This window comes from Pocillopora damicornis, chromosome 1 (genome assembly GCF_964200805.1).
Source record: "Pocillopora damicornis chromosome 1, jaPocDami1.2, whole genome shotgun sequence".
NCBI lineage: Eukaryota > Metazoa > Cnidaria > Anthozoa > Scleractinia > Pocilloporidae > Pocillopora > Pocillopora damicornis.
The window spans coordinates 3,239,285-3,250,000 of NC_142670.1; the positions used below are offsets into that span (position 1 = coordinate 3,239,285).

Genomic DNA, 10,716 nt, shown 5'->3' on the forward strand with positions numbered 1-10,716 from the left:
CTCTTTCATTTACCTCGTATATCCACGAATGAAAAGAAACATCCCCGTTAGTGGGGTAGGGCATCTCGTGCGAGGTTTTAAGGCAAGTTTACGCAAATTTTGGGATAGAGACATTTCAAGAAGAACCGCAGAAAGCAATATATATTAAGTTTTTCGAGTAAGTAACGATGTCTTCTTTTTGTTACCAATTGGCTATGAAAAATCTTTATTATATCAAGCAGCGCCAGTGATCGATCGCCTCTCCTCTCTAGAAGAAAGCGGTCACAATATTTATTGTGCCGCACGTTAAAGCTCTCACAGAAGACCAGGTGCACAATCTTAATGTACTAGGGCCGGGAGGATTGTCCACCTTCAACTTTCGGTCTCTTTGCAAACGGTACTGCGAAGCTAAATTCAAACTAGTTGTTCCTTGCAGCAATTCTTTGGAATGGGAAAGGAGTCGCTCTTTCTTCACGCTTGCAGCGTAACTATCTCTTATAGAAATCCATGAAATCCTTGAGATTCTGTGACAAATAATTTAACTCTTTTCGACGACCGTGGCACTGTTTACGAATGCAAGCAGAAACCGCGTGCACGTTGAAATCTAGTTTCGTTAACGCGATGCTAATCGAACATAGTCCTCTTCTTACTCTATACGAAAAATCGCTCATAATCTTTTTCTATATCCTTAAAAGATATTATACATTTGAACTCGGACGCTAAATTGCAAATTTACCCGAAAATGGAGAATGAATTCACTTCAATGTTATTGTTTACCTCGATAACCTTCTCGCCAACACGTGTCACTTCGCAAAAAAACGTTATGAAGAGACACAATTTTTGCATACATTAGAGAGACGTCGCGGAACACGATTAGTGTCAGGTTTGCGTAGACGTTCCCTCGCTTCCGTTTCACCATCAGGGGAGGGTACGGCTACAAGCAGGCTATCAAGCCTTAGGTAAACCTTATAGGGACACGATCTTATAGTGACACATCCAACGCACCCTGCCCCCTCCCTTCACCCAAGCCCCTCCTTTCCCTGACGATAAACGATGATCGGTCCCTAGGTATGTGGTTTGTGTAGGGTTGTTTTTATGTTCTCTTCATCAGCTCAGAAATGTTGTAGTTTAGTAAAGTCTTCATTATACAGTTAACTGTTATATACTACAAACTTTATTTGCATAATTAATGAATATTCATTGCACCAAAATTGATTTCCACGGTTCAGACCTAATTACCGGTTAAATGATTAATCAGTATATCATAAACTGGTATTCTCGGGCAATTTGATTTTAAGACAAATAATTATTCCATATAATGCCAACGATGCCACGTAAGTGTGGTTAAATATCACCAACCTAGCTAAGCCTGGGGTTAAGAAAAAGACTCGACAGCTGGACAAAAAAAAAAAAAAGCATAAACATAACTTGAATTAACTTGAATCAGCTAAGGCCTAAGCAACAGAAGTGGTGCTGGCTATAAATGCATTTAGTATTTTCCCATTCCATAGGCAAGACAAAAGTTCAAAGTCCCTTGATTACTCTCGATCCCGCGCACGAATTCCAGTATCATTGTGACTTTGACGGGCTTGAGAGTTTCGCCTATTGTCACCTTGCCTTTGATTAAATGCACCTGGGTGGATTTTTTTGAACTCTTCTTTTGAAACGCCCCCTTATCTAGATAGGGATTAGAATTCAAATAAGAGACACTCATTATATGTAACCAGCTTTTCTTGATATGAAATACGGAGACTCAAAGTTCATATTTACCTCACTATTTCCCAAGCAGTGAAAGAAGAAAATGAATAATCCCTTTAAAAAAATATAGATATAACTTTATTGGCTAATAAGTAAACAAATGAGCAAATAGACGCAGAAATGAAAGAAGCTTTCCACTTTTTTCAATATTGTTTTGCCTTTTTTTTTTGTCGTGAATGTAGGGTTGTGTCTTTTAGAACAACTCAGCTGAAGGTCCCCTTTCCTTATTAGCTATGATCGTTTACTTATCTGAGGCTTATCTTCCCGAATACAATTCTATCCGTCAGATGTAATCGATTCAGGGTGACTCCAATATCATAATTTAGCAGAGCTAAGGATTTGAAGATGAAAATACAAGGGCAAAAGGAAGGTTTAAATGGTCTCGAGTCTGCTTATTTACGGAGGGTCACGGGTCTGGTGTCTAAAAGTTATTCTGAATTATCCTGGGATATGGAGACACTTTTCAGTATTTCTGACGCTTATTTCGTTGTAAGTACGCTCTTATCTCTACCCATGAGCGACCATATGCTTGAACAAACCTTTAAGGTTTTAGACGACGTTACCTGAGTGGAATTAAGGATAACAAAAATGTAGGAGAAAGCGATGTGTAACGGTACAAGGAAGCCAATCAGCCAAGTGACACCCAGCAATGGAGCCAACACCACGCATGCACGGACACCAAGCCTGGAAGAGACCAAATGAATAGTCACTTTGAAAACACAAGCGTTCATCTGAATTCTTAATCTTTTTCTTACAAGCTGAAATAAAGAAAGATTGCAAACTCTTAAATTGAAGGTAATAAATAGTCGCGATATAATGTCGGGAGTGACAAAAGAAGCAGTTTAAAGGTCTTTCATGGAAAACGCACTATATTTTGTGTGCTAGGGCGTCATTCAAAGCCTGTCAAGCCTGTCCAGGTCAGGTTTTCTTTGCAAGAAGCTATTATACGAGATTATTTAAAGTCTAAGCACTTTAAAGAAAACAAAATTGACATTATGAAGGCATTTAAGGAGAAGTAACACTAATAATCCCACCTGATCTGCTCAGTTTGGCTCTCCTTCACTTGTTGGATTGCTGTTAATTCCTTGATAACTCGCACGAGGATCATCATGTTAATCTTCAGTTATTAAAAAGGAAAACAAAAGAAGAGGGAGAAGATGAAAAACGGAAAAAAGAAACAGTCGGATATTTTTATCGCCCTTGCTTCTGTTGTAAGTTTTTAAAGAGGAATTTTAAAGACTCATCAAGAGAATAGAAATGATCGAAAAAATGTTGTTCTAATCAACGTTGAAACAAATATTTTCAGATGACTAAACTGGTATCCATCGAAGAAATTCAATCTGTTGCCACTTACAATTGCGATCAGTCCAACAAAGGAAACAAATATCCAGATGATACTGTTAGAGGAGGACATCCAGCAGCTTAGAATTATATAAACAAAAGGTACGGGAGAGCAAACTTTTATGTTGGATAATAATTTATAAACTCTCCCTCTTTCTACTCTAATACATGGAGAGATCCACAGCTTGAAAGAGGAAGGTGCTTGGTGGGTAAGGGGGGGGGGGGAGGGGAGGGAGGGGGAGGGAGGCCAGTCAAAAAGGCTGCAGGTTTCTGTTATTAAGCTCTTGCATTCCCATGTCTTGGTTTACAAATCACAGGAGGCAGGGAAAAGGGAAGGTGACACCAGGGCAATAAGGTTCTTTCTCCTTTACCTTTCCCCATCCCCCTTTTTTTTTTTTCGTAGGTTCATAATTTCAGGCTTCCACCATTTTGTATGGAGTCGATAAAATAGACAAACTTTCAAACTTACTTTTCATCATTGACAAAAGTTTCGATTCCATCATTTCCTATGGTGATACCCAAAGATACAGCAACTATGATTGCAGGCAGTCCTGAGGAAAGTAATAATGAAAAGCTGATTAAGTAAGACATAACAGCAAAATCGAGTTCTAGCGTTATTACATTTGTCAGAGCCGATGACTGTAGAAGTTGATGATTTTAATAAACTACCGACTGTAAGTTGTTACGCGAATATATGAATTTTCAATGTGATTTTTATGTTGCTAACTCTTGAAGCCTTTTATGACTGTAGAAGTTGATGATTTTAATAAACTACCGACTGTAAGTTGTTACGCGAATATATGAATTTTCAATGTGATTTTTATGTTGCTAACTCTTGAAGCCTTTTAATTGTAAGTATGAAATTACTAAAACACGGCAAATTAGATATAGATGCGTGATTTCAGCCACTAAATTTGCAACTATAACTAGCTCTAATAAGCACCGGAAATATTTTACGATTAACTCTGGTACACCTCAAGACGATCCAATGATTCATCTAAAAAAATTAAAAAACAAAGCCATTTTATGATCTTTTGTTCCTATTGGTTTTGGCAAATCAGAATCGAGATATTTCCTCAAGTATATTATTTAAGTCCTATCCCATTTTTGCTATTTCCCGACAATGCTCCTCACCCCAGCAAAATCCATGATAGCGATGCATTTTGTCGGTAATGTTGTAAACCTTTACAACAAATAAGTAGATATAAATCCCCTCGACAAGCATCCAGCAAAAACTGGCCATTAGGAAATACTGCATAAGAGCTGCCACAGCTACACAAGCAGCCTGCAAAGAATAGGTAATCCGTAAAAATGCAATAATTTGCCCGGCAAATGGTATTTGTCAAAATAATAATCCCAAAAACAAAAAGATAAATAAACCAAAGAAAGAAGAACGAAAATTAAAAGAAAACAGAGGAAAATTACAGCATACACAGAAACTATGCAAACAAAAAGACACAAATAACCAAGAAAAAAAGAATCACTCTATAGATCAGTCGGTCTTTAAATCAAAAAGAAGGTGGATATGATCAAACAAACAAATAAACAAACAAGCACGAGAATAGCAACATTAAAAAAGCAACAACAAAATTAGAAGTTCAGCAAGTCACCTGGTTTCCTGTGGAGTCAATTCCAGCGAAAAAGACGATATGTCCTGCTCCAATGCAGGAAGTCAGACCAACCCGTATGTGACACAAAGGTGAACTTCTGTCTCTGCAAAGCACAGAGTAAGAAAATCAAACAAGCTAGTAAAATAATTACTACATGGAATTTATTTAGCGGTCAGACAGAAACAAAACTAAGTCAATGTATTGCAAAGGAAGCCATCAAAAGGACCAGTGTAAACGATCCACCAAATGGAGGGATAAATATGTTGACATAATACATTTTTACATTAATTAATTAGTGAACAACCAATGGATAAAAGAATACTGACTAGAAAGTTTCTATCTAACATTAACACTTTGTTTGAAGCTATTTTTACTCTTTGTTGAAATATCATTTTTAAAGAAAGATCATCTCAGAACGTTTGATTTCTTTTCCAGAAACGAGCAGTCCGTTTTGACGTCGATCCAAAACTGATCTGATGACATATTTTCCATCCTTTTCAATTTAATCAATTTCCTACTATTCGATTACATGTCAGTGATAATTAAACGTACTTACGTGAGCTGAAGATAGCTGATAATTGTGAGTATGACTCCAGCGAGAGATAAAGCCATCCCTACTCGGGTGAGGAGTGTCAGTAGTTTGTAATGCTCATTTGTCGAACGAGTCTTATCTTGATTGAAAAACTGTAAACGTCATAATTATTTTAATTGTATGAAAGGAAATGTCTACTCTAACAAACATGAACAAATCCTTATGATTAGATCCTTATGACATTATTTTGTAGCAAAAAAAAAATGAATGTTCACCTTCCCGTCATTAGTATTGTCGGTGAAATCCATGAGCACAGCGAAGTGAGTTAGATGATTGCAAACGCATTCCGTATGATGATCGGATATCATCTTTGTTTGACATCCTTTACTCGACCAACTCCCAAAGCTTTAAAAACAGAATTAGACATGGAGAAAGGATTCAAAATAACTTATTTGATTGGGAACTCCCTCCCCCTCCACCTGAAAAGAGTTCAATTTACTCTACTAATTGCTTTGAAGTGATTTCTGATACTTTTAGCTTCCTTTCCGATGAAAATCAGAAGAATGCACGCCGTGTATAAAATTTATGTTACTGTGGTGCTTACTTTTCTTCAGAGAAGCTCCAGAATACACATGTTCTTTTTTTACGATTCTTCTAAAGGAAAAAAAAAGAATTAAGGGTTTTGATTCAGGGCTCAATATAGCAAGGCTTCAGTGCTCGCCTCAGTGATGCATTGCTTGTAGGTATAGCTGACTAGATAGGCGTCATAGTTATAGAATATCAATGTAACCCTTCAGGTTAAATAGTAATTCTTAACATGAAGGTCTCTGGGACCACTCCAGTAATGAGGTCTTACTTTGTTATTCAGAAAAAAACGAATTTGTTGATTTGTTCTTTAATTCGAATTCCTCAAGTCTCAGATACAAAATTGAGAAACTGCGAAAGACCGCCGCTTCAAGGTGACGAAATTTGGAAATTGGCGAGAAGAAGACGACAGTATAGTAACCCACATGGGAGATGAATAAACTGTAGGTGCTCCCTTTTCATTAAACAAGCAAACAAAATAACTGGCATACGCCAATGAAATTAAAATGGACAAGTAAACAGATAACGAAAAAAAGACGTAAACACCTTCATGTTCTTAAAAACCAGTGTGATGTTTTCTAGTAGAACCTCAGGTGGAGGGTCTATTACGGCGGACATAATTACACTGTCAAGTATCCTGAAATAAAAAAAATTAAATCATCACAACACAGCATTTTTTTTTCTATTTCGTTCTCAGTCGTAAAAATAAAATATACTTACTTAGTTTTGTTGCCTCCCTCAGTGTCAGCTGAATAGTTTGAAAAAGATTCAGAAAGATAGATGTATTCGAGCCCAAGTACTATGGAATCTGTTTAAATGGGAAATGAGAATTTCATTTATTTCAGTTTCACAAAATGTATTTTTTTTAAAGAAACCGACCAAAAATGTACGGGCACTAATGTCGTTACAGACAAGTGAATCATGAAAAAGCGCAATATTCAAAATTTTGAAAAAGCATAGTTTCTCCGTAATGACGCCCAAAAAAAAAAAGAAAGAAACTCGAGAAATTTCGAAACAGAAACCGATTTTGACTAAGATGGAGGGAAAAAGGGGAAAAGAGAAAAATAAAACAAGAACTCACTGTATTAAGTGCACACCACGTGCATATTGCAAATTTGGTGATGCACTTCGGAATGAAGCCATTTCCAATGAAGAGTTTGCCAAGAAAATATGGGCAATCCTCTTGAAACAAAACTGACTCAAAACATAGAAGGGTTTTACCTCGTTCCAGATTAGTCAGGGGAATCTTAATAAAGTTCTCCCGATTGCTTCCATTAAACAGAAAGTCATCTTCTCTATGGAGGACATTGCGTCTAACCCGAAAGGCTATATTGATTGAAAAAAAAGCGAAATATGTGAGGCAAACGCTACAGCGTTGACATATATTTTCACTCGCTCACAGAGTGCAACTGCTGTATATGCTCAGCAAAGGCAATGACCCGCATGACTAGAATTTATTCAGTTGCATTTCCTCTAACTTATGATTTTGCACGCAATTATTTCTCAGATTAAAGAATTGAGAGCAACAATTATGTTTATGATACTGCACACAAAAAAAGATTAGACTTTTCCTTCTAATGCTTGCCTTACAAAACGATCCGATAAGAAGAGGAAAGGCTCTTTTGCACTTACCCAGATCTTCATCGACATCAATAAATTCGGGATTTTTAACGTTCCAACACTTTCTGGCAGAGCTTAATACAAAGTATTCAAAGGTAAACGCAGCAAAAACAGTGTCCTCCAGTTTTTGATCATTTGATGAATATGCTGACCGTATCCTTTGGATACAAGTTTTAAATCGTTGCTTTTCACACTAGATGAAAAGAGGTAGAATTAGCAGATTTCAGGAGTTTTTATGACTGATACTAACTTACTTTTGAGGACAGTTATCAGATGAAATAACAGACCTGAAACATCCTCAAGTCAACAAGACTTCCCTTTAGCTAAACGATATCTTTAAGCGTATATCGTGACTTCCCGCTATTGTATGAGAGAAACGGCCCAAAACTGAGGAAAAAGTCAATCACTATACATGGCAAACTTGTAACTAATCAGGCAGCAAACCAACCAATCAAGCAAACAAACAAAATAAACGAACAAACAAAGAAACAAACACAAACAGAGACAGCAACAACAAAACAATTATCTAATATACTTATCACAAACCAAGCAATCAGAAGTAAATTAAATTAAAATACACACTAACAGACAGAATGGAAGGTGAGATAAACGGTACATCTGTCGGCACATCACCATATACCAGTGAGCTGTTGTTTTCGGAATTACGGACATTACTTGGATAGCTTTCATTCTGCGGCAAAAAGAAAATAATTTGAACTGTTATGGTTACGTATAAAATTTATTTTGAAACCAAGAATCTCATAGAAAATCGATCAAATATCCTACCGTAGTATGATGGGTTGGTTGAGTTGTAACGACTGTTACTCCAGTTGCTTCTGAAATAAAAGCCAAGGAGATATGAAGCGTAAAACCAAAATTATATCATACGAAAGGACTGATGTTAAGCGATATTCGTACTTTACAATGGGAATTCCAAAGGGGTTCGACCACTTCTACTAAAATGCAAATTACAGTGTTTTGCTGTAGACGTTTGAGTAGCCTGTAGACATTGGGCATAAGCTAACATTGTAAGCAAAGCGTAACGCCTATCATGAGATAGCTTGCAGTCTTCTTGAATTCATTCGACTTATAAGGTGTTGCAAAAACACAGTACATAACTGGCATCGTTAAGCAGTTATTGTTATGCTAAATGCGGAAGAAATTGAAGTTTTTAAGGCCTTTTTTCCCCCTGGCTACTCCATATATAAAAAGCATAAAACAATTACGATCCCCAAAAATCTTATCAGGATTCTGATAATAGTAATGATAGTGATAATAATGATAATAATAATAATAAAAATAATAATACTATTAGTAATATTAATAATAAGATCAAATGATCAAAGATCAAAAGAAAAGTATCGACGAGACACTTACCTGGGGTTATCGATTTGATGATAAACTCGAAAGATCTGCAGTGTACTACTTCAAAGATGAGTTTTCTGTCGCCATTCTTGCAACAGATTCGATTTAAAGAAAATTTATGAAGTGCACTATACCACGACTGAGTCGATGTCCCTTCTTCATGGCACCATTTAGAGCACAGACTTCTGCGAACGCTGATGGAAAACGGAAAGCATTTTATCTTGTGCCATTTACCCTTCAGGAGTCCATCGCAGTTGGAACCACTACATTCACTTTGCTTCAAGAACGGGGCGGCTCCACACTCATCATCTGCAGGAAAATTAACATGGCAGCGAAAGAAGGTAAATGAACACTTTGCTATTAGATAAAGTAGAATGAATTGAACAGCCTATAAACCCACTTGAGATTTATCTTGTTTATTCATCTTTTTTTTTTTTTTTTTATCATTAATTTTTTTAACTTTGCTCAAGCTAGCTGATAACGAGGCACCTACTTCGTTCTGCCATAGCCCAGCCGCTTTGAACAACTAAAAGATAAGAAAGGGAAAAAAAAACTGTAGCCTTAAATTAGAAGGATACCAATCATCACTAGTAACAATCATTGAATACTAAGTCTAACTTAGAAATGAGAATTTTGTGTCTGCGTAACAAAAATCCAGGGTATAATCAAACCTACGAATATCTAATGGTTGCGTGGCGCACAATTCCGTCCTGTAGTAACTCATTTCGAATGATTGACTGGTTACAATTCATATACATATCGTCCCATGGCATCCACATGGCAAGGGCTTCATTTAGCCAGCACGCGGGATTCAAAGCATGGCACCATTTAGAGCACAGACTTCTGCGAACGCTGATGGAAAACGGAAAGCATTTTATCTTGTGCCATTTACCCTTCAGGAGTCCATCGCAGTTGGAACCACTACATTCACTTTGCTTCAAGAACGGGGCAGCTCCACACTCATCATCTGCAGGAAAATTAACATGGCAGCGAAAGAAGGTAAATGAACACTTTGCTATCAAATAAAGTAGAATGAATTGAACAGCCTATAAACCCACTTGAGATTTATCTTATTTATTCATCTTTTTTTTTTTTTTCATCATTATTTTTTTTAACTTTGCTCAAGCTAGCTGATAACGAGGCACCTACTTCGTTCTGCCATAGCCCAGCCGCTTTGAACAACTGAAAGATAAGAAAGGGAAAAAAAAAATTGTAACCTTAAATTAGAAGGATACCAATCATCACTAGTAACAATCATTGAATACTAGTCTAACTTAGAAATGAGAATTTTGTGTCTGCGTAACAAAAATCCAGGGTATAATCAAACCTACGAATATCTAATGGTTGCGTGGCGCACAATTCCGTCATGTAGTAACTCATTTCGAATGGTTGACTGGTTACAATTCATATACATATCGTCCCATGGCATCCACATGGCAAGGGCTTCATTTAGCCAGCACGCGGGATTCAAAGCTTGCGCATGAAATCGAGGTTAGTGGTCAGCCAGTCCAAGATGGTGCCCAATCCATGAAATTGCACATCATTCAGAAAGAAGCAACACGGAGAGTGTGCGTTCTCTCGAACGTAATAAATATAATAGGAATAACGAAATTGTTATGTAGAAAAAAAACAAATTAAACAAAAAATAACAAATAATCGGCTGATAAAGGAAAAAACTGGCAAACTATGAAACAGCAAATGTAATATACTATTGTTGCGGTAGAATGAGTCATTAGTCTGAGAGATTTTATTTGAAGCTACGCTGAAGTGTCGTGAAGCCTGTAATCTCGGTTTGATTTACATGTTTTCCATATTGTTGCTATTCTTGGCTAACAATAACCTATTTTATTAAGGAGAATTAATGCAACACCTGAAAATATTGTTATCGAGACTTCTTCTTTAAGATACACATATATCCTCGAATAG

At 36.7% G+C, this 10,716-nt stretch overlaps 1 protein-coding gene across 1 annotated transcript in view; it reads right to left on the reverse strand.

The window, feature by feature from the left end:
• Positions 1-1,130: 1,130 nt before the first annotated feature.
• Positions 1,131-10,716, reverse strand: part of LOC149051350 (adhesion G protein-coupled receptor L4-like) — a 10,793-nt gene continuing 1,207 nt past the window's right edge. Inside the window, exons 2-22 of the mRNA XM_089213920.1 lie at positions 9,940-9,972; positions 9,683-9,757; positions 9,284-9,316; positions 8,803-9,099; positions 8,212-8,261; positions 8,012-8,116; positions 7,438-7,618; positions 7,027-7,131; positions 6,526-6,613; positions 6,352-6,442; positions 5,825-5,874; positions 5,496-5,625; positions 5,245-5,372; positions 4,689-4,791; positions 4,213-4,363; positions 3,548-3,629; positions 3,092-3,158; positions 2,772-2,854; positions 2,301-2,421; positions 1,750-1,791; positions 1,131-1,656 (exon numbers count right to left, since the gene is read on the reverse strand). Of these exons, the coding sequence (XP_089070046.1) occupies positions 1,603-1,656; positions 1,750-1,791; positions 2,301-2,421; positions 2,772-2,854; positions 3,092-3,158; positions 3,548-3,629; positions 4,213-4,363; positions 4,689-4,791; positions 5,245-5,372; positions 5,496-5,625; positions 5,825-5,874; positions 6,352-6,442; positions 6,526-6,613; positions 7,027-7,131; positions 7,438-7,618; positions 8,012-8,116; positions 8,212-8,261; positions 8,803-9,099; positions 9,284-9,316; positions 9,683-9,757; positions 9,940-9,972 (2,069 nt within the window). The 3' untranslated portion in view covers positions 1,131-1,602. The remainder of the gene's footprint in view (positions 1,657-1,749; positions 1,792-2,300; positions 2,422-2,771; positions 2,855-3,091; positions 3,159-3,547; positions 3,630-4,212; positions 4,364-4,688; positions 4,792-5,244; positions 5,373-5,495; positions 5,626-5,824; positions 5,875-6,351; positions 6,443-6,525; positions 6,614-7,026; positions 7,132-7,437; positions 7,619-8,011; positions 8,117-8,211; positions 8,262-8,802; positions 9,100-9,283; positions 9,317-9,682; positions 9,758-9,939; positions 9,973-10,716) is intronic.